General features: G+C 52.2%; 1 protein-coding gene across 1 annotated transcript in view; it reads left to right on the plus strand.

Annotated features, from left to right (window-relative positions):
* Window positions 1–1,105: 1,105 nt before the first annotated feature.
* The window catches only part of TNFRSF21 (TNF receptor superfamily member 21), a 36,518-nt gene continuing 14,441 nt past the window's right edge, over window positions 1,106–23,182 (plus strand). Inside the window, exons 1-3 of the mRNA XM_075708040.1 lie at window positions 1,106–1,159; window positions 7,844–8,498; window positions 10,229–10,726. Coding sequence (XP_075564155.1) covers window positions 1,106–1,159; window positions 7,844–8,498; window positions 10,229–10,726 — 1,207 coding nt within the window. The remainder of the gene's footprint in view (window positions 1,160–7,843; window positions 8,499–10,228; window positions 10,727–23,182) is intronic.

Raw genomic sequence — 23,182 nt, forward strand, 5'->3', positions numbered from 1 at the left:
GGTGGTCATCCCTGGGTGGAAGGACGGGCAGCACGGGCAGCGACACCGCGTAGGGCCCCCATTTGCATAGAATCATAGAATCATTGAATCATAGAATCGTTTAGGTTGGAAAAGACCTTTAAGATCATCCAGTCCAACCATTAATCCAACATTACCAAGTCCACCACTAAACCAATTAAGGGTAGAGTAGCAACCCCACGCCTCCTGGCTTGGTGGCTGGATCATTTATAATGAAAGTGAAAACTAGGAATCACGAAGGTTGGAAAGGACCTCTAAGATCATCAGTCCAACCATCAACCTCACACCACCATGCCCACTAAACCATGTCCCAAAGTGCCACGTCTACCCGTTTTTTGAACACTTCCAGGGATGGGGACTCCACCGCCTCTCTGGGCAGCCTGTTCCAATGCTTGACCACCCTTTCCGTGAAGAAATTTTTCCTAATATCCAACCTAAACCCCCCCTGGCGCAGCTTGAGCCCGTTTCCATGCGCTCAACGTGCGGATGCTTGGCACAAGGGCGGATTTGGGGCGCTGGGGCCGGGAGCCGGCTCCGGCAGAGCCCCGCTGGGCACCGCCGCGGCCCCCGGCTCCGCACACGGGGGTCACGGGGGGTCACGGGGGGTCACGGGGGTCACGGGGGGTCACGGGGGGGGTGATGGGGCGCTGCGTTAAAGCCCCCGCAGGACCGGGGGGGGGGGGGGGGGGGTGTCCGCGGATGGAATCCGGCCGGGGGAGGGAGGGGAGGGGGAGGGGGGGGGGGGGGGGCGGGGGGTGTTGCGCTGCGCTGCGCGGCGCTGCGCGGGGGGGGGGGCGCCCTCTGGCGCTGGCTTGCGCGGCCGGGTGACGCCACAAAGGGCGCCCCGCCCCGCCGCGCCGCCCCACGTGCGCGCCGCCCCGCCGCGGCAGTGCGCAGCCGGCGGCCCCGCAGGCAGGTGGGAGCGCGGCGGGCGGCAGGGCCCCCGCCCCGCCCGGCCCCGGCCCCGCCATGGCCGCCTGCCCCCGCCGGCCGCCGCCGGCCCCGCGCCCCGCAGCCTGAGGAGCGCGGCCGGACGGGCAGCGCCTCGCCCCCCGCCCCGGCCCCGGCCCCGGCCCCGGCCGCCAGCATGGGGGCCGTCGCGGCGTGCCGGAGCGCCGCCGCCTTCGCCGGCGCCCTGACGGTGAGTGCGTGGCTGTGCGTCTGCCGCGCTGCCGGCCCGGCCCGGCCCTGCGCGGGTGCAGCGGCCCCGCCCGCGGGGGGGGGGGGGGAATGTGCTGCAGTGCGGGGCTGCCGGGCCGCCCCTCCTCCCCGGCCCTGGGGTGCGAGCCGCCGGCCTGCTGGGGCAGGTGGGCAGGGGCGTGTTTTGGGGCGGGGCGCACGTATTTGGGTGTCCCGCTGCCCCCGCGGGGTGTGCGGTGCTCGCCTGTGCCCCCCCCGGGGGGTGCTGCCTGCCCCAGCCCCTGCACCCCAACCCTGGCAGCGGGCTGGGCCCCTGCTCCATCCCCTGCATCCCCGTCTCGCTGCTGGGCGCGATGGCCCCTGCTCCGTCCTCTCCATCCCCATCTGACTGCTGGGCGCGATGGCCCCTGCTCCATCCCCTCCATCCCCGTCTCGCTGCTGGGCGCGATGGCCCCTGCTCCATCCCCTGCATCCCCCTCTGACTGCTGGGCGCGATGGCCCCTGCTCCATCCCCTCCATCCCCCTCTCGCTGCTGGGCGCGATAGCCCCTGCTCCATCCCCTGCATCCCCCTCTGACTGCTGGGCGCGATGGCCCCTGCTCCATCCCCTGCATCCCCATCTGACTGCTGGGCGCGATGGCCCCTGCTCCATCCCCTGCATCCCCCTCTGACTGCTGGGCGCGATGGCCCCTGCTCCATCCCCTCCATCCCCCTCTGACTGCTGGGCGCGATGGCCCCTGCTCCATCCCCTGCATCCCCCTCTCGCTGCTGGGCGCGATGGCCCCTGCTCCATCCCCTGCATCCCCATCTGACTGCTGGGCGCGATGGCCCCTGCTCCATCCCCTGCATCCCCGTCTCGCTGCTGGGCGCGATGGCCCCTGCTCCATCCCCTGCATCCCCATCTGACTGCTGGGCGCGATGGCCCCTGCTCCATCCCCTGCATCCCCATCTGACTGCTGGGCGCGATGGCCCCTGCTCCATCCCCTGCATCCCCATCTGACTGCTGGGCGCGATGGCCCCTGCTCCATCCCCTGCATCCCCCTCTCGCTGCTGGGCGCGATGGCCCCTGCTCCATCCCCTGCATCCCCATCTGACTGCTGGGCGCGATGGCCCCTGCTCCATCCCCTGCATCCCCGTCTCGCTGCTGGGCGCGATGGCCCCTGCTCCATCCCCTGCATCCCCGTCTCGCTGCTGGGCGCGATGGCCCCTGCTCCATCCCCTGCATCCCCATCTGACTGCTGGGCGCGATGGCCCCTGCTCCATCCCCTGCATCCCCATCTGACTGCTGGGCGCGATGGCCCCTGCTCCATCCCCTCCATCCCCGTCTCGCTGCTGGGCGCGATGGCCCCTGCTCCATCCCCTGCATCCCCGTCTCGCTGCTGGGCGCGATGGCCCCTGCTCCATCCCCTCCATCCCCATCTCACTGCAGGCGGGCGAAGGGAGCCACGCTCCCCGGAGCCTTCGTCCAGGGCTGTGCTGCGCCTCAGGGTCTGAGCTGATCCTTGCTTCGCCCCCCTGCCCCGCTCCCAAAGCTCAGCACTGGGCTGGGGTCTGTCCATCTGCCCGTCCGTCCGTCCATCCCCCCCAGCTGCTTTTCTTGCCACCCTTTGGACAGGCAGCAGAACTCACCGCTGCTAATTGCAGGCAGCTGCCCTGACTTAACACAGAAATGTTTTCCGGCGGGTTTCCCTTCCCGATCAGCGCTTTAGGGCTACATCCTGCCTTTTCGGAGCGAGACGGTAATTCGGTGTGTCAGGCACACGCCGCAGCTGCTGCGGCTGGGTTGTGTAACCGAGGAGTGCACTTGCTCTTGAACTCAAGGTGGATCTTAGCAAGCTGGTGCTGGCTCGACAAGAATCAGAGTAAACAAGAAATAATCCAAAGCTGGGAGAGCATTGGCTGGGGAGCAGCCTCGTTGCCTTCAAGGCGAAGGGTAACTTTGTGGAGCAGCCGGGGTCCGTGCACGGTGCTGGCTGGGTGCTCCCGAGAGCCGATTTCCCGCTGGGAGAGGCGAGTGCTGCTGCACGTCTGGAAGATGAGATGCTGATGGGGAGCTTGAGGTACAGAGCTCCAGCTGGGATCCTGGAGGTCAGTTGGGAATGGCGGATACAGGGGGAAGAGGGGAAAAAAACCACTGGTGTAAAGGTGCAGGGAAATAAAACAGCGATTTTGCAAAATGGAGCAGAGAATCTGAGCAAACGTGCGCGTATATTGCTTGTGCACATGTGTACTCAAACCGCTGTGTGTGCCGATTGTATGAGCAAGCGAGCCGTAAGACAAAATTCCCGTTTGCTCGTGAGCTGGCAGGATGCTGCCTTGGCGACCAGTCAGGGTTTCTTCATCTGGCATCTTCACCTTCAAAATTTTGGGCAACTCCCTTTGGCCCCGCAAGGAGTTAATGCTTTCCAGCCTGATGGAAGTACATTCAAATCAGTAGTCGGTGGATCTCTTTACTGGAGCAGCAAACCCAAATCCCCCTGGCTGCTCGGTTTTTGAGCGATAGCCGCTTGGCAGCGGTTGTGCGAGGCTGGTGTTGGTCGTGGTTTCCCTTGCTTGGCACGGGTTTTGGGCACAAGGTAGTTTCCACCATCTCCGCAACACCCTCCCCTCGAATCGGCGTGGTATCGCCTTGCTTTGATGCGGGGCTTTCGGGAGCCTGGGAGATTTCATGTGCTTGGAGCAGAACCGTGGCTGCCGGGCGTGCTTGCGAGCTCTGATCGGCACTGGCTGCAGGAAGAGCTGCCGGTTTTCCCTTCCCCTTCATGGGGACCAGATGTGCCGGTGCTGCTGTTCTGGCACGCTCGGCTGCCTGCGTTTCGCCCTTAAGACGTAGTAAAGGGACTGCTGAGCAGAGTAAGCCCCGGACTCTCGGTTTCACAAGCCCCAAACCAGCTGAAATAGCTGATTGCGTTGCGAGAAGCAGAAACTTGCTTTGCTCGTCAATACTCTCCTCACACACAACTTTTTTCAGAGTGAGTAACTTGATGCTTTTTACAGTGAGCGGGGCAGGGGATGGGCTCCTCCTGTCTGCAAAGTTACCATAAAACTTCCAGACCAGTTTATTTGTCTTTCTGGGTTTGTTTTATAATTTTTTTTTTTTTTTCGTCTTTTTATGTCGCGACTTCCCCGTGCTGGTCGGCGGAGAGTGCAGCTGACCTTTGGGAAGGGCAGCGGGCTGTGCAGCCCGTCCCAGCCTGCGCCAAGGCATCACCATGGAGCCAGCTGCCATTTCTACCAAATTCTGCTGGTTTTGCTCGGAAACGGTTCCCAGAGTACCAATTTAGCACTGCCAGTCCTTGCTCGCTTACAGCTCTCTGCTCCTGCTCTTCTCCACCAGGGTCATGTGCCCTGTGTTTAGCTGGCTTTTGTCTCTTTTTCTTTTGTTTTGTTTAGTTTTTAGGTTTATCGCTGCCTCCCTGCAGGGCCGGTGGTGGGGCATCGCTGTACGCTACCCGAGATATTGAGTGTCTCGAGGTGTTACCCCGTGTCAGGACACACATGCCTGTTGATCCACCGACTTTCTGCTGGCATGTTGACTCACCGGGTGGGCTTGGGTCCTGAGTGAGCCACTGTATTCCCTGCCACATCCCCATGCATGTACCCGGGAAGCTTGTGGCCCCCTAAAAGCTACTTACTGTGCAAATTGCCCATCGGGTCTCTCCTGCAGCATGCAGTTATTTAAGAGGGTGATGGAGGCACAGCATGGATGTGATCATTGAGATGGAATCATCAAGCTGGATGGTGCTAAGGTGGGTCATGCCCACGTCAGCTTGCGGGGTGTTGCTGGCTCCGGGGTTGGTTTGCAGCTGAATGCGAAGGTCCTCTTGTCTGAGCCGTTTCCCCAAGGTGAGGAGGTGAAAATGAGTGTTCCCCGGCCTGATTTGCTTTCCTTATACCATAAAACCTCCACGTGCTGGAATAGGAGAAGGTGGTTGGGAAGTGCTTTTCCCCGTGCGGTGCAGGGTGTCGACGCTGAGCTGGGGATGCTCTTTGGGATCGTGGCCGCCCTGTCCCGCTTGACCCTTTTGGCTTCAGTGTCGAGAGCTGCACCTGCATTGGGCATGGAGAGCAGCACCGAAACTGCTTGAAACCAGATCTGCTCTTTAGTGTTGTCTTGCACCGGTTCCTTGTTTTTTCTGTGTTTTTTGTTACCCTATACACTTTCCTTGGTATTGGAGTAATGAACTGAAATCCAGTGGCTAAGCAGAGCTCACTGCATTATTCTGTTGCTTTTGCCGTTGGGACTGGGTGTATCAGCCAGAAAGGTCTCATTTTGCGTGCTGCTTGGGCAGTCCTGAGGATGAGGGACCAAACCAGCAGACACCCCCTTTTGTTGAGGATGTCCTCCTGCTCCTGGCCTTCCCTTTCAGAGATCTGAGTGGTGCCAGCCGCAAAACCTGAGCAGCTGGATGTTTTATGGACCAGAAACACCAATTGAAAAAAATAGCGGATGCTCAACGCTGCTTAGCCTTCCCCCACTGGGACTTGCTGTTGTTGCTAAGCTTGGAAGTGCACGTGCAGCTGAAGATCTGGAGATGTTCAGAAGCACCGGTGCTGGTTTGCTTGAGATAGAGTTTAAAAAAAAAAAAACCTGGTGGTGTTACGGTAGCGTGGGTCCTACTGACTTTAGCTACCCAGGTGAGCGATGGAAAGATGCTGGAGACGGGAAGAAAAGGGAGAGCAGGATGCGACCTGTGGCACGTGGTTGCAGCGGGGTTGTCTGTGGGTTTCCTGAGGTCTGGCTTGACGCAGAAGGAGAAATCAGGATCCGAGCTGGCGGCACGTAGCTCATCCCCGGCAAGGCAGGAGAGCCGCTGCCTGCCCTGCCTCTCCCGACACCCCGTCCCGCGCGGCGCTGGCGTGGAGAGGAGGATGAGTGAGGCAGGTGACACCCCGTGCAGCCTCGGGAGGCCGCGTCCTGCTGTGTCTGGTTTGCTAATTCAGGGTTGCGTCATGAAGATTATGGGCGGCAGGTTTCCTCAGAGTCAGCTAAGCGCTTCGTTAAATCATGTCTTAAGGGAGGGGAAAACCAAAATGCATCCTGTGAGCCTTTGCTGCCTGCCAGGGCAGCCCTGCTTTTTGTTTTAATTTGACGTGCCGCAATTAGCCTGGCTGCTGCAGGATCCTTCTCAACTCCTGTGGGCTTGCCTGCTTCTGCCTGCTCTGTAATTGCCACTTCGGGGGGGGGGGGATTTTTAAAAAAAAATTTTTTTTGAAGCGTTTTGTACAGATCCCAAGCTGTAAATTATTTAACAGGTGAAACAGAATGTGCTGTGTGTTTCCAGGAAGCAAGAGACTGCACCAAAAATGATGCGGCGTGGCTGGCACCTCTGCCGCGACGTGCCTTCTGCAGAGTCATGTTGTTGGGAGGCTTTTTCCCCCCCCCCGCCCCTTCTGAATATATTCTTGCTGGCTGATAGCCCAGAATAGGTCGCAGAGCAAGAGGCGAGGGCGCATATAACATAGGCAAGTGATTTGTGTGCCTGGCTGTGCAGCTGAAAAGCGTCAGGGTCTCTGGTCTTTTTACCTTCAGTGTAGGAAAGCCCCTTTGGAAATTCAAGGTAATGTTGGCTTGTTCCTCTCTCTCCCTCCTAACTCAGCCTGCAGCTGTTTGAAAATGTTTTTTCCATTACTTTGCATGTTGTATGAGGTTGTGTCAGCCTTTCTTTTGATATGCCTTTTGTGCTTGGTGTCTTATCTCTGCTGGCATAACTGACATTAAATCCGTGGACCAAAGGTCTTCTGGCGGAAGCAGAGCTCCTGCTTGGTAGATGGAGCTTTTCTTGGAGATAGGGCAGCCTCAATGCCAAGGAATTAAGGGAATAAAGCCCTGGGATTGCAAATAGGTAGAGATAAATAGATTTGTAGTCATCATCTAGCCAAGCCCAGCTGGGTGCAGTTCAGTGTCTAAAAACTGGAGACCTTTTACCTGTATCTGATGCAATGAGGAACTGAGTTACAGCAGAGCTTCTCAGAGAGCTTAAAAATAGCATCAGGTTTTCTCTCCTGTTGCTAATACATCGGGTTTAAAGTGGCTTCAGATGTGGTTGGAGGCTTGAAGCAGAACATCCCTTGTGGTCTCACCAAACCCTATGCTTGTGCAGGGTATAAAAATCATGGAAGGGTAGAGGGGCTGAGAAGTAACCTGGTAATACCTTCTAGCCTGGATTTCATCCTGGTTTGACTTGTTTAGAAAGGTAACTATTTGAACAAGTGCAGGTTAATAAATACAGAGGAGGAAAGTTTTACAGGTCAGAGCTGCCACCTGCATGTGTTTTTTGTCTTCTCAGCAAGCGCCTCGCTTGTGCTGGAGCCTCTCAGCCTTGAAATGCAAAGCTGGTCTGAATTTTCCTGGGGTGGCCAGATAGCACGTACTGCTGAAACACAATTAGCAGTATTTACTGCCCTGGCAGGGTTGCAGTGTAAATGATGCTTAGTCTCGCCGAGAAGTGTGGTGTCAAATTTAAGGAATTATAATCGTGGCTGGCGATGTATCTGGAGAGCGTGCTGCCATCTGCACCGGTTCTCTTCAACCCCGACCTTGCTGAGCTCCTTCCCCTGCGTGTAGAAACATCTCTGTGGTCCCGCGGCTCTGGGATGTGCTTTGCGATCCTGCAAGGGGTCGCCGGCAGAGAGGGCTCTGGTCGTGCGCTGTTGTTGACTAATGCCTTCTGTCTGTCTTCCAGCTGCTCGTGCTTCTTGGCACCACTGATGGTCAGTCGAAGCTGACCTCCGAGCAGAATGCCATCAGCCTCTCCCCTGGCAAGTACCGCCACTTCGACCGTGCCACCAACAAAGAGCTGATCTGCGACAAATGTCCTGCAGGAACCTATGTGTCTAAACATTGTACAAAGAGTACCTTAAGAGAGTGCAGCCCTTGTCCAGACGGGACCTTTACTAAGCATGAGAACGGCATAGAGCGGTGCCACCCTTGTAGAAAACCCTGTGAACTGCCAATGATTGAGAAAACTCATTGTACTGCCTTGACCGACCGCGAGTGCACTTGCCTGTCTGGTACGTTTCAGACGAACGATACCTGCGTCCCTTACACGGTGTGCCCGGTTGGCTGGGGAGTCCGCAAGAAAGGAACCGAGACAGAAGACGTTAGGTGCAAGCCGTGCCCTCGTGGTACCTTTTCTGATGTGCCTTCTAGTGTGATGAAGTGCAAAACATACACTGACTGCTTTGGGAAGAACATGGTGGTCATCAAGCCAGGGACGAAGGAGAGTGACAATGTCTGTGGTTCTCCAGCGTCTCTTCCGAACACGTCTTTGACTTTGTCAAGCACCGAAGTGGGTGAAGAGCCCTATGAAGTTCCACCAACCGCTCATCTTCCCAAAGGTAATGTCCACCACTGAACATAGATGTGGTTTTGGTCATGCGATTGCATTTCTGCCTCAGTCAAGGCTGGCTTCAGGCTGTTAAAGGGCAGCCTGGTCCAAAGTGTGGGTAGTGCTTTTGCTTTGTGGCCAGAAGGTAGCTCCAGAGTGTATCAGGTTGCCCTCAATTGTGTTAAACCATGTTTAATAACATTTTCAGTGAGACTGCAGTTGTGATTGGACTCCTGGCTCTCCTGCTGTTTGGATTGAAAGGACATCATGTTCCCCAGCCTCTTTTGCCATCTGTGTGTTGTGCTGGCACGAGTCTTTGTGCATTTGTGGCAAACCTGAGCAGAGTGCAGCAGGAAAACTGTGGCAGGAGAGCAGCTTTGCTCCACCAGACTGCTTCCCTGATGGATTCACTGGTTTCGTGCCTGTGCTTTCCCTGCTGCGTTTTGCCCCATACTGAGCCAGTGTATTGGCTTGAATCTGATCCATTGCCAAAACAGCCCTCCAGGAACCTAGGCTGTGCTGTAAATTTTTTCTTAAACCTCTAAGATTTCTATTAGTTATCACTGGTGGGGAGAACCACGTTGCATTCTCCATTCTCTCATTTAATTGGAAATGATGTATCATGGCAGTCTTTAGGGAGATGCTCTAGCTGTGGCTAGTTGCGGTGGTGCTGTAGGACCCCATTTAAGTGGTGCTTAAAGCTCTGTGGGAAGCAGCCTCCTCACAGTGTCTCAGATGGGGCGTTTTAATTAAAAAATGCAACTTTTGATGTCCTGGACACCTGAGTTGGTAAATACAGTAGCAAGGAAGTGTTGACAGTGGTAGACTCCCAGTGCTTCTCCTTTGTTAAGTCTCAAAGCTTGATAATGGTGTTGGTGTGTCATTGGGAGAGGATGGGAGGGTGTTCCCTGCAATTTGAAATCAACTGTAGACAATTAGCTAAGAGTTAAAGTATTTTCCCTGTTTGTATCCTGGCCAGAGTGTTTTGGGTGACAAAGTCAGAGGCAAAATCAGGTTACGGGTGGTTACACCCACTCTCTTTCTCAACTGGGATGACACATGATATTCAAAAGACGAGTTTCCAAAGTAAGCTCTAGTTTTTGCCACAAAAGCCCTTCCTCTTCTCACCAGGCTTTGGTCATGCAGCTGGCTGGGACCTGACAGCTGTTGGTTGATAAGAAAACTCAATAAAGATGGAAAGTAGCTCTTAGGGGGAGGTTGGATTGCTTCTGTTGCTTCAGAAACCTGTTTTGTAGTTGATGCATCCACGGCTGCTTGCAGTGCTGAAAAAAAAGTTTGTGCTTCCTTAACAAAACCTGGTAGAGAGATACTAAGCCTCCAAATTTGCACATGTTTCTAGCCCCAATACCACATGTTCCACATTTGGAATGAAACCCATGTTCATAAACCTGAGAAACCTCAAAGTTGTAGGTTTTCTGAGAAGTACTGAATGTGGGACAGGCACAGATTGGCAACACGCCTTTAATCACTTGGGTTTTTTTTAAATGAACTGCCACTAACCTTAACCAACAAGGGTCAATTTTATCTTGAACCTACCTCTGTAACCATACCCATCTGTTCCCAGAGACAAACCTCAACTTCACCTCTTCCCTTTCTTGCTGCCTGGCATTGGGTTTCTGTCTGCTGGCCAAGCAGATGCTTAGGCAGGTCCTCAACTGTGACATGATGCCGTATCGCGTCTCCAGTGCCGTGAAACTGAACTCTCCTGTCCTTTCGCAGGTTTGAACTCTTCAGTTCCCGATTTTGTCCCCTCTCCCGTGCCACGCACATCCAGTGGCACAGCAAAGCCAGCAGGCTACTACAACGAAACCTCGGCCAACGAGACGGACGGTGCTGGCGGGGCCCTTGTGGGCTCTGGCGCTGCTGGTGAGGCACAGAGCTACCAGCACAAGCAGGCCAGCCAAGTGCTGGAGAAGCAGCCATCGCTGGAGATGGCGGGGGGCGAGAAGTCCAGCGTCCCATACAGGCCCCCGCGGCGAGGTCCGCCGAACGTCCACCAGCACTTTGACATCAACGAACACTTGCCATGGATGATCGTCCTGTTCCTGCTGCTGGTCCTGGTGGTTATCGTCGTCTGCAGTGTCAGGAAGAGCTCACGGACTCTGAAGAAGGGACCCAGGCAAGATCCCAGTGCCATTGTGGAAAAAGCTATTATGAAAAAGTCCACCACCCCCACGCAGAACAGGGAGAAGTGGATCTATTACTGCAACGGGCACGGTGAGCAGTAGCGACCGGGGGCTCTATGGGGTAACGTGCTTTGTGCCATCCCGCACAGTGCTCTGGAGGAGCCACCCCCACATCCAGTGACCGGTTGCTTTTCTGACTTGCTGGGTCTTGTAGCAAGGGCAAAGCCCATATACTGGTTCCTCAGATGTTTCTTCATCCTTGGCTTCTCCCCGTCCCTGTTCCCATGGTGTGTCCCTGCTGCTGAAGGAAGAGTTAGTGGAGGGAATGTCACCTGCTCACCCCAGCTCCTCTCCTCCTTCCCACCCATCCTTGGTAGAAGGATCTTGAATGAAGGCTCCTTTTCCACCCCACCCCACCACCTCCCCTTTTTACTTTTCTGTTTCACTCTCTCCTCTCCATATTTTCTCAGATGTGGGTCTGGTTGTCTTTCGTGTCATCCTTTTTCCCTCACCCTGTCTGTTTCTGGAAGGCTGAGTCATCCCCTGCATCTTGGCAGCTCCTCAATTTCAGGTTCTGAGCCCTAAATCCCAACTGCTGGCTTGTCCCCAGCCTTTCGCCCACGCTGGAGCCAGGAAGGTTGTCCTTAAAGGCTGTATCGTGGAGGCGTACAGCTCTTGAGTGTCGTGAGGTCTTCCTGGAGGCTCTGCTTCGTAGCGTTTTCTGTTCTTTTGGTGGATGACTTGCTGTCAGCTTTTTGATGAGACTTTGAAGATTACCTGATGTGGTCATCAAGTTGAAATTTGTAAAAATCAATGATAAATTAATGGTGACAGGAACGTGAGCACCAAGCAGCCATGATCTCCCTAGTAGAATGCATGGTTCTTCCTCTGCAAAGCTATGGTAGCAATTTTGACCCTCCCTTATCCCGTGCAGACAGACAGCACTGACAAGTCCATACTTTGGGTCGAGGTTGCTCAACCTTAAACATCTGTTCACAGTTAACCTTTAGAAAAGCACATTTAAGAACCGGGGGGGGGGGGGGGGGGGGGGGGGGGAGGAGGAGACGGGGGCGGGGGACGGGACGACAAACAAAGAATAGATTGAAAAAAGATTGGAAAGTTTAAGAGAGCGCAGTGCTTGATGAAAGTCATCCTTGAGTGCTTAAGTACAAAGCAAAGAAGGCTTTGAGTAGGGTGTCTTCTGTCATGTACTCCCTTCTCCTTCCTGCTGATTAGTAGACCTACACTTTGTTTGCCTTTGTTAATGCATTTATAGAACCAGTAAGGTCTTGTTGGAATTAGTTTTGTGGCTTCTCTTGTGTTTGTGCTGCTTATCAGTTTCCTTTTAACTCTTTTGAATTCTTGGGGTGTGGTTTCTTGAGCTTTTTTGCCTTTGCGATAACTTTTTTCCAGTGACTCCTGCGCTCCATTGTCTCTCAAATCTGTGGCACCCAAAGTGCAGTCCTTGGCGCAGTGGTGAGTGATCTGCAACAGGGTTGCAGAGCCTTATTAAACATCCTTATTTCTGGGCGTACCAGAAATACTACATGGCTTTGGCCATGGTTCATTGGCTAAAATCGGCTGGTTGTTGCTAAGTTGTAGTAACTTCTTTCTCCAGGACCTTAATTAGTAGTTGGTTGACTTTCCCACTTTCCTATTTTTTGGAGCAGTGAGTGTTGTTATCTCAGAGCAGGGGCTGAATTTCAACAGGGTGGGAAATGATCAAGTGCAGGGACCAGACTACGTTGCTCTGAGTGAGTGCAGCTCTGGTTTCTAACCTGGTGTTTAGGTGCTGAAATGCCTGTGCTGCAGCTGGCCCTTCTTCTGGAGGCCACATTAGTGCTGCCTTTGTGGGCAGTGCTGTGTGTTTGGTCACCAAGCATGATTCAGGTTAAAGAAACCGTACAGGTAAGAGGAGGTGATACGTGGTGAGCAACGAGGCTGTGTTAGCCCATTTAGGTATAACCCCACCTCCCAGATCTTGTCATCCTTTGGGGGACAGCATCATTCATGGGCCCATCCTGTGCTTCCCAAGATGAGTAGTTCTGGTCTTCTCTGTTGTCCTTTAAAGAGCTGAATTCAGCTAGTGCATCAACTTCACAAGGTATCTGGTAAGTTTTCCCCTTGGCTTGGGCAATAAGCTGGATGTAACAGCAAAAACCACACTTAGCTGATAAACTGGCCCAGTATCTGATCAAACTGCTCAGGTCTGGAAGTGAATTGTCCCGTTGCTCTGCGCTCCTGGCTGGGTGGTTTTACACATCCCTCCCGGTCGTTCTTGCAGTCGTCACACTGGTTCTCTGTTGGCATGGGTGGCTTCATGACTTCCTCCTGGCACTGAATGTCCTCAGTTGAACTTTGTGCAATGAAGGGAGACAGACGAGCGCAAACCAGTTAATGCTTTGTCTTGCTTTTAGTGCAGCTCTGCTGTTGCCTCAGTCACGTTGCGTTAGCTGGAAGGGCCTCTCTCGTTAGTTCTCATTTAGTGGTGGTGCTCTGTCGTGTCAGATATGGAAATTGTTCTCCTCTGCAGTGGTGTATAAATCCCTCTTTGGTTTTCCTATTGAAACGTCTGGCTCTTAAGACTGTTTACTTGAAGCGAGAGAAGATGTAGTGCCATAGAGGAATTGACCTTTTATTTAATAACTGGCAGTACAGCTAAGATGTACTGCAGAGCTGCAGCGTCATGGCTTAGCTTTCTGCTGCTCCAGCAGTGTTTGTACCCAAATCGTGCTTTGTCCTGAAGCAGCATTTCAGACGAGGGTGAATATAGCCAGGAACAAACTTCAGGCTGTTGCAGAGGAAATCTTTCTCCTCCCATGCTGCTAGCACAGATCCCTCCATAGTCAGCAGTCAGATCAAAGCCTCCACAGATGTGAGGACCACAGCTGCTCCCCAGGCCTTCAGGTGCCAGCCTGGTTTGTGGTTGCCCTAGGGGTGTGGAAGGCAAGCAATTAGGTTTAAATCATTTTCTGGGGCTGGGGGTGAAGCCCGGGGGTCTGGTGGTGGCAGTGCGCCGACATCCATCTGACCTCCCCACCTATACGCTGGCTGGCCACGTCAGCAAGCAGTTGGGGTGTGTTTATTGCCAGGGTGAAGCCTGTGTATGTAGCTGCTGCACGCAGGCTTCCCCCACTTCCTCCTAGTTTACCATCTCCTCCCTCCTAATCCTTTTGGTAAACAGCTTTAACCTTTGAAAGGTAAGACTGAGTCTGACGTAGGTGCTGCAGCCTCTGCTCAGAGGAGCTGTGCTTGGGCAGCTGCCCTTGCACGGCGTGCTGTGCACCTCCCATGATGTCAAACGGGAGCACAGCTGGCATCCAAGGCTTTGCCTGTTTGGAGGATTTTCTTATCGATTTTTATTACTGATTTCTTTAAGCCCGTCACTTCTGAGTGAAGCATGGTCAGGGTGGCACCAGCGCTGCTCAGTGCTGGAGCAAAGACATCTCACTGACTGGGCTTCTTCCCAAAAGAGGAGGATTTTAGGGTGGAAGCAGTGGCTCAAACTCTTGCCTGGTTCCTGATGGCGCTTGATATACTGAATTGCTTAAATAGTTGAGATACGTGTATGATCCTGAGCAGCGGTTGTTGTCATGGGGCATTTCGCTTGGCCTCATCTTCCCATGAGCTGGTGTCTGTGCCCCATGCTCTCTCTGGTCATAATACGTGCCTTAAGTTAACAGCCCAAACCTAAAAATAGCAGTAGCTTGGGAGGCTGGTGTTAAAACAAGACCCGTGTCCTTAACATGGATGTGTTCCAGCCAAGACGTCAAATGCCGATGATTCTCGCTGGATTGAATGGTTCAGAGGTCTGGGAAGAGCTTGTGATGACTAACAGCCTGAGTTAGCAGCCAGCCTACCTCCATGTCCGTCCCCATGTCCATCCCCATGGCAAGGGCTCTCCCCAGAGCCCCCAGGTCTCGTCTGTGCACGATCTTGAAGGTGGAGCAGCATCAACGGTGCAGCTGTGGTTGGAGAAGCTGGACCTCTTGCTGCTTCAGCTACCTCTAACTTTCTAGCCCTGCAGATGGGAATCCAAAGGGGAAAAACAGTTTGCCAAAGATTGCCAAAGAAATTATCAGTGTGGTGCCTGAACGATGTGGGTACTGAGCTGATAGTGCTCTGTGGTTTTAACCTTGAATGACTACTTTCTTTTAGAAGATCAAGAAAAGCCTACATGCTGGAAACACTTTCTTCTAAAGAATCCCTTTATTTTAGCAAATACCCATTTCATTTCTTCAGCTGTTTCCAAAGGCAAGGAATTGAGCTTGTAATAAAAATGGAAAATAGAAGCCTGTCTCTTGAACATCTTGGAAGTACCACATTTGGCATCAGTTCTTGCTAAACATGAAGATGGGCCTGAAATCATCTTGCAGAAATTGCTGATAGTGTTGCTGTTGACTTTCACCCATTGAGTAGCAGAAGATGAAAGGCAAGAGACTGTGTAAAATGTTACATTTTGGGGTAAAACCTCCTGTGTGAGAAGCTGCTTGACATGATGTGCCAAGAGGCAAGAAGAGAATTTGGTGATTTTTGGTTTTGGTTTTGGTTTTTTTTTTCCCTGAGTTGAAAGACTGAAGAACAGATCTTGGCAGCGTTGGCCTGGCATGAGATGCCACTTCCCTTTTATTTTTCTTCAAGTCTGGTAATTGCACATTATTGCAGCGGGTGGTGAGAGCGAAGCCAGGAAGCCTCTGGTTAAATAATCAGAGAAATAAACTGTTCTGCAAAAGCTGTTTGCAGCTGAGATGGAGCTGAGGCTTGCCTGCAGGTAGAAGAGCATGTACTGAAAATGGCTCAGGATCGAAAGCAGAGTGGGGAGTTGAGGGATGATGCTGGAAAGATGGGGAGCGTCAGGATTTGGGGGTCTTGGTTGCTCAGCTGTCAGGATGCCCAGTTGTCATCATGTTGGGAGATGGGATCATCTTGGTTGATGATTTGCAGGGAGTAGTCCTTGGCTTGCAGCTTGGTTGCTGTGGGACCAGGGCTAGGCTTGAGCTTGGTCTGCTCCAAAGGAAGCTGGTGAAGGTGTTGAAGAGGGACCAGAACCTCACTGGAAAGCCCTGTGCCATGGAGAACCTGACCCTGCGCTGCAGCTCCGAAGCATCCCCATGTGAATATAATCAACAGCTGTGTTGGCAGTGTGCATTGGGGTGTCTTGGGTCATTGCAGGCTTGCCCTCATGTGGAATAAGATACTCATTTATGGTTAGTGATGGAAGATGCTTATCAGAGTAAAATTACTTGATTCTTTTTCTTTTAAAGAGCACACTGACTAAAAAAGCCCACACATAACTATAATCTTTTCTATAGATCCATCACCTAATGAGGGGAAGCAAGTGCATGGAAACAACCCAGCAGTCGATACTCTTCCTCAAGCCTGGTGTCACTCCCTACTCAACTGCTATCCTAAATAAGGAAACCCAGCTGCAGGGATGGCACTCACAGGTCTGCGGGGTGGCTGCCTGGCACTGGATGCTACTTTAGGGACCCCTTCTTAGTGCTCGTATGGATAAGCGAGATGAGAGCCACATAGTGGTTGGGTTTTTTGTAGGGTTAGTTTTCCCTTTGATCAGCTCCTGAACTGGTCACAGCTTGGTGGCAGGAGCATCACAGTGGGAGGCAGGGCAAGGATGGAGGAGCCGCTGTGGAAGTGCACCCCTGGGGACTCCGTCTCTTCTGCACATCTGCAGAGCACAGGGAGGAGCGAGGGGGTTAAATGCTTCACCAGTCTCAAACTGTGGTGGCCTCAAGGTTTTGTGCCCAGATCACAGGTAGGGCAGAGATGGCTGGCAGCATCTCACAAGGGCAGGTGTGCCCATTGCTGCTAACGTAATTTGGTAATTGCGGTTACGCCTGGGCTTGTGTGCAAACCCTAATATGACCCTGGCAGGCAGAGCATGAGATGAGGGATTAATGTCTGTCTGCCTGCCAAAATGGAGAAGTAAAAGGTGTTATCTTCCCCGCCCCCCCCCAAAAGCAGTCTCTCTTCTGGCATCTGCAGTGTAATGATCTGCAGATGGCTGCTGGTCCTCTAATGTCAGCCTGTCCACCTCTGCAAAGTGAGACCCAGGCAGAAAGGGAGCTTGTTCAATTGGAAGGGGTAGGTATGTGCCAGGCACCATGAAGAATACGGATGCTGTGGTACTGCTGAGCCTTAAAACAGGAATGCTCCCCACTGGAGCTTGTTCGGCTGCGCAGGAGCCCTGCATTTCATGCTACGTTTGCTCCAACATGGGTGCGGTGCTCCACTTTGGGGTGGGATGAAGCAACTCTTCGTCTGCAGCGCAAACCTCTGCCACGGGAGCTTTGGGGTGACATCTGATGAGTTAGAAACACCATCTTCCTCAAACTACTTGACTTAAAACATGGCTCAGGTTTGCCCCAAACTCATCCTTGACCTTTTGGGAAGCTGTGTGGTTTCCAAAGGGCATACGCAGGAGCTGACGAAGGCTTCATGGTGAAAGGGAGCCTTGGAAAATGCAAATGAGGGAGGCTGCTGTCCTGCTTAGAGAGGAGGAAATGTAATCATGTGCAGATTTATCATATCTTGCTCCTCAGCCTTATTGCATTAGCAGGCCTGAAGGCGGGTGCTTGATCACTTTTAATGTGTGTTGCTATGCGAGCCATCCATCTGCAACGTGCACAGGGCTGTGCAGAGCTGCTTTGGGAAGCTGGTACATTTGTTCCCAAATCTGCTTCATAAAACCAAACAAAAAAAAAAAAAAAACCAACCCACACAAAAACCACCAAACTATCCCATGGTCGAAATTCCTAGGTGGCCTCTGAATTATTTTAATAGGGGATCAGGGATTGTGCTTGATCTGTTAAGGTGTAGGGCCAAGTGTCAGAGGCAGGGCAGCTCTGCAGGGAGAGGAGGGTTGTCCTTGCAGGAAAACACACCGAGCCCAGGGTTTTTTTTGCGAAAAACCCAGCACAGGTTTGTGCACCAGGAGGGCTGTGATTTCTCACATCAGTAAGGCTCTCACATGTAACTCCTTGAATAACAAGGCAGATTATTTTTTTTTTTTTTTCCTTGCTTGCCAAAGCTTTGTCTGGGGAGGGGGGTGGGAAATGCGGGAGGGGAATTTAATCCTTGGGTTGGCATCTGCGGGTGTCTGGATATTTATATGGCTCTGGCGGAGGCAGTGTGCTTGCTTGGGGTTACCGGCTGTCCAAGAGGGTTATAATGAAGATTAACTCCGTGAAAGCAGTTTAAAATTTAATAATTATATAAAAGACTTATGCTGGCCATTCCCTTTTAAACCAAAGGAAGAGCAAGTCTGCTCTGCAGGTCCCCAGTGCCAGCGTAGGAGAGTATCCCGTGGTGGTGGGCAGGAGCTTACGTGGGTCCTGGGATGGTTGGGCCAAAGGTGCTGTTACAGAGGTGACTTCCACGCAGCATGTGGTGGGAAGGGAGGTCTTGTCTCGTGCTCACCCTCAAGATCCCAGGTCTGAAACATGTTCGTAATGGCATGTGGCAGATCACAGACCTTCCTCAACTGCCTGGTTTGGTTGAGTTATTTTCCAGGGAGCATGTGGGAGTGTTTGTCAGGAGTCCCTTTCCTGCCCTGCAAGATTTTTGTTTTTTTTTTTTTAAAAAAAACCAAACAAATTAAAACCCAAACCAAACATCACCATTTAGTGCTTTGTTGTCTAAACAGCACTTACTGAGGATGTGAATCACTGGCTTCTGGGAGGGTCTGGTACCAGCGCTGTCCTCCATGGGAAAACTAGCAAATCGCTAATAAGTCTTCGTAAGTGTTTCCTTTCCTCCTGTCCAGACAAAGGCTCTTGTTCGAATCATGGGAAGGTTTTGGCTGGAAGGGACCCTCAAAGATCATCTAGTCCAGCACCCCTGCCATGGGCAGAGACATCTTTCATTAGATCAGGTTGCTCAAAGCCCCATCCAGCCTGACCTTGAACACTTAGAATGATGGGGCATCCTCAGCTTCTCTGGGCAACCTCTTCCAGTGTCTCACCACCCTCACAGGAAAGAATTCCTTATGTCCAATCTAAGGTTCCCCTCTTCCAGTTCAAAACTGTTGCCCCTTGTCCTGTCACTACAGGCCCTGGTAAAAAGTCTTTCTCCATCTTTCCTGTAGGCCCCCTTTAAGTACTGGAAGGCTGCAATAAGGTCTCCTTGCAGCCTTCTCTTCTCCAGGCTGAATGACCCCAACTCTCCTCGTAGGAGAGGTGCTCCAGCCCTTGGATCATTTTTGTGGCCTCCTCTGTACCCGCTCCAACAGGTCCATGTCCTTCTTGTGCTGAGGGCCCCAGAGCTGGGCGCAGGGCTCCAGGTGAGGTCTCACCAGAGCAGAGCAGAGGGGCAGAATCCCCTCCCTTGACCCGCTGGCCACGCTACTGGGGATGCAGCCCAGGGTACGGTTGGCTTTCTGGGCTGCAAGTGCACATTGCCGGCTCATGTCCAGCTTTTCATCCACCAGTACCCCCAAGTGCTTCTCCACAGGGCTGCTCTCAACCCCTTCATCCCCCTCCTGTGTTTATGCTGGGGGTTGCCCCAACCCAGGTGCAGGACCTTGTGCATCTTCGAAACCTCCTCATGTAGGACCTGAAATATATTTGGGGGGAGGGATTGAGTTTCCAATAATTTCCCCTCTCTGCCTGAGGTTGGTGAAATTTTCACATTTTGGAAAGCTATCTGTGTTGGGGATTTGGGATTTCTAAGTCCTAGTTTGGCCAAGCCATGATGTCTCGTCAGCTGGAGTTTGGATGTGCCGCATCCTGTCTCACTTGTACATGCAGGCTCTTGAAGTGTGCTCAGAGGTAAAAATAGGCTGCTGTGCCTGTGTTTCGCATGAGTCAGGAGGATATTTGGAGGAGGTAGGTGGGCTGAGCTCGGGAACAGAGCTGGTTTTGCAGTGATTCGGAGCTTTTATCTGAATGTAGGGGAGGGTTGGGCTGCATCACTGCGGTTCTCCTGTCTGACTTGCATGTGCCCTTGGGCTGTGCTCTCCACCCGTGGTGCTTTATCCTCAAGGTCTATGCAAATGCTGAAAACCCGCCTGTCATGATCAGGATTTGTCACTGCATGTGGTATACAAATTAATATTGCCCATCTCTCGGATGCCTGTGTCAGTAGGTAGGTGGTAGAAGCTCCAGGTGCTCCAGCTCAGATTGGTACTGGGATGGTGGAGGTCAGTTTGCGCAGGTGTCATGGGTGGACTGGTGGGGCCTGTCCCTGCTGATGAAGGGCTGGAGTGTAGAGTCTCCTGAAATCCAGCCTTTCTGAAAATGCATGAAGCTGTCTCTGGAACCCTGGGCAGGTGAGCTGCTCACTAGATTAGACTGTGTGCCACAGGTCCTGGAGGATCTCCTGGGCTTTGCTTCCCAGCTGTATAAGCCTGTAAGACTTGAACTGACGTTGTGTTAATCCTTTTCTCTGTGCTACATCCCTTCATTGTTAGTGGGTTGGGAGGACATGTGGCTTGGGAGGGCTCTGTAGACCTGAGCATGAGATTTCCCCTTAAAGCTGGCTGCTTCTCAACAAGCACTCTTCTGAAAAATACCAAATGATGTTTGGCTTGAGCTCCGAAAATGAAAGTAATGATGACTTTTTGTTTGTGAGAGGGTGGGGAGCGGAAGGAACTGAAGCTCTTCTGTGGCTAGGCTGTGGTTAGACTTCACCGTATCTGCTGCCAGGTGCTCGGGTGTAGCCTTCTGGCGCGGTAGCTCTTCCACTCCTCTTGAGTTTGCTTGAAGATGTGAAAAAGTAATGACAGAGAAGAGAAATGGTCTCTTGCAGGTATTGTACGTAAGCATGCCAGCACTGACGGTCATGGCCCCACGCCGCACTGACTTCTTGCCCTGCTTGAGGCCAAATGATTGCCGAAGAACTGGGTTCGTGTCCAACCTGTAAATAGCAGGACTGTGGGAGATGAGTGAGGCTTGTCCAGAACAAGCTCAAGAGAGTCATTAAAGCTCAGACAAGTCCCATGCACTTGTGTGAAGACCACTTTGGTGACATTCACAAGTGGAAGGGGTGACTGCTCTATCTACAGCAAACCGCGTACCGAGGCGGGAGACATCCGAAGGAGGTAGAAACGGGTGCGAAAAATCTTGAACCAGATTCAAAATAAGCAAATGGAAGTCACTGAAATAAACCAAAACAGTGTTTTTGGAGAAGATTCAGGCGGAGGTGAGCAGTGTGCTTGGAGGTGAGAGAACTGTCTGTAGACCTGCCCTGCCTCTCCAGGAAGGTCCTCCCTTCAGCTCAGCGTCTTTGTCGATGAGCTGGGCATACATTCAGCAGTGCTGTTTGCTTGTGCCACTCTGCAGGCCTCTGTCCGTCTCCAGGGTTGTCTCCATTTGTCTCAGTTTGCTCTGGCTGTAGACGTGCCTGGTTGTGCCCGTGTTCCCATGTGTGTACATCCACCCTTGGGCTTCGCATTTGCCTGCGCACGACATCTTGGCCTTGTCCTGGCTTGAAGGGGAGCTCTTCATTGCTCTGGGGTTATCACCACCTTAAAATATTAGGTGGTTACATGGAGTAGCCCATCACAACATTTAGAGAATTGCAGTGTTTAGATAATGGCAATTGAAATGCCACCTGCCCAGGTACGAGACACGCATGGATGCCCGGGTCCTTCAGATGCTGTCGTTGCCTGCTCTGGGATGGCCATGGCACATGCAGCTCTGTGGGATGCAGCCATGAGGTTTCACAGCAAGGGCTCCTCTTTAACTCCAGTGTCAGAGGCAAGCAAAGCTGGGTGATAAATGGTGATGGTCCCTGATGGTGATGATGGAGAGGGTGGTGGTGCCTTCTGCTTTAGCAGCAGGGTGGTGGCAGCTCTCCCAGGCTGTTCCCATGGCCCATGTTAAAAAAGGAGGAGGACTTAGGCTGTTCTCCAGTATTTGCAAGCTCAGAGCATCTTTAGCATCATGCCAACGTGGCTGTGACCAGCCTCGTGTGGGAAGTGTGAAGTGAGTGGGTTAAAGCACCGTCCCCACTGAGCTGGGCCATTTTACCTGGGATTGCTGGGGTCTGCAGGGCTTTGAGTGTCATCTCCAGCCTTGGCGTGCAGATGAGTGTGGTGGGAGAAGGTCCGCATGGTTCGGTGGGTGGGGAGGACCCAGGACCTAAGGTGGAGCTGGGGTTTTTTGCTCCATGCACACTGGTGGGCACCTTCCCATCCCAGCGGGATGCTCCGGCACTAGTAGTGCTCTGCAGAGTAACTTGTGGGGCTTCTGGAAATATGGAAATAGTAGGACTGTAAGCTTATTATGAGCATTAGCATTTAGTTTAGTTTTGAACAAGTGAATTAAGTTACTGTAAATGGCTTGAGCCATAATACTTGGCAGTGTGCAGCCGCAACTTGTCATGTAATGGTTTTAATCTTATTTTTCAAGAACAGAGGGAGCAATGGTTTTCTAACTGACTGGAGCCAAATCTGCGCTCACGTCTGTGTCTCTTCCATATCTCTCCGGGGTTTTGTTTGCACAATATTGTAGTGGATGTAGCGAACATATGGGGCTTAAATTCATTTAATACTTGCAAGAAAATGAGTTTAAGGTTCTTACAGTATTAAGGTAGACATTTCCAAATTCGTTTTTAATGGAACATTTGTTCTCCAAAGATTATTACGCGCCATTAAGTCCTCTGCTGCCTGGTGTGTTCTCGTGCCCTGGGATATTATTGCCAAGGGATATAAACATGTTTATGGGGCCACTTTATTGAACGATGAGATTAAATATACTAAACTTGAAAATGTCAGTAGGAGCATAAGCACTTTGTCGTAAATCTTGTGTGAGAACGTTAGGATGTAAATGTCGTGCCACCGTGTAAAACTGGTGCAAATCAAGTTGTGACCAGCTGAAAACTTTTATCACCAGTACAGCAGCTGTAAATACTGGGATTTATCAGCATTAACTACGTAGATGGGAGAGGTAGTGTATGGGTTTTTCCTTTCCCTGGAGGAGTAGGTGTGCCATGCAGGGGTCATAAAACAGCAAATTATGTTTTAATGCTTCTGTATGATGTGTGTGGGAGTGGGTGTGGGCAGAGCTCCCACCCAGCTGTAACGCTTCATCTCACCGCAGGGCAGCACTGTTGGGGGGACCCGGCTCTGCTCATTTTATATATAAAATGGGCAGCGTTTTATTTTTTACATATGTATGTGTGTGTGTATATATATATAAAAAAAAAATGAGCAGCATTATCTATCTATATATCACTCAACCCAGGAAAAAAAAAATCCCTGAATGCAAGGGGAGGAAAAGCTCTGCGATAACGACGTATGCACTGAGATAATGACTTAGGCACTGACATATATCTATATATAGATATAGAATGGACAGCACCAAACCTGCTCGTCCTTCTTTGCATTGCTATCGTTACCTTGGTGCACAAGCCTTGCAGAGCCTTTTCTACCCTCAAAGTCAGGGATTTTTTTTTTTTTTTCCCCCCTGGTTTGAGTGATAAAATAAGGCATTGGCTGCATAAACCTAGTGTTTTGCTGGTTTTATGCCAAAACTAGTTGAATTTGCTGCTTTAAAGGATCTGACTCCAAACCTGGGTGGGCTTTGGG

This window comes from Pelecanus crispus, chromosome 3 (genome assembly GCF_030463565.1).
Source record: "Pelecanus crispus isolate bPelCri1 chromosome 3, bPelCri1.pri, whole genome shotgun sequence".
In the NCBI taxonomy this organism is placed as follows: domain Eukaryota; kingdom Metazoa; phylum Chordata; class Aves; order Pelecaniformes; family Pelecanidae; genus Pelecanus; species Pelecanus crispus.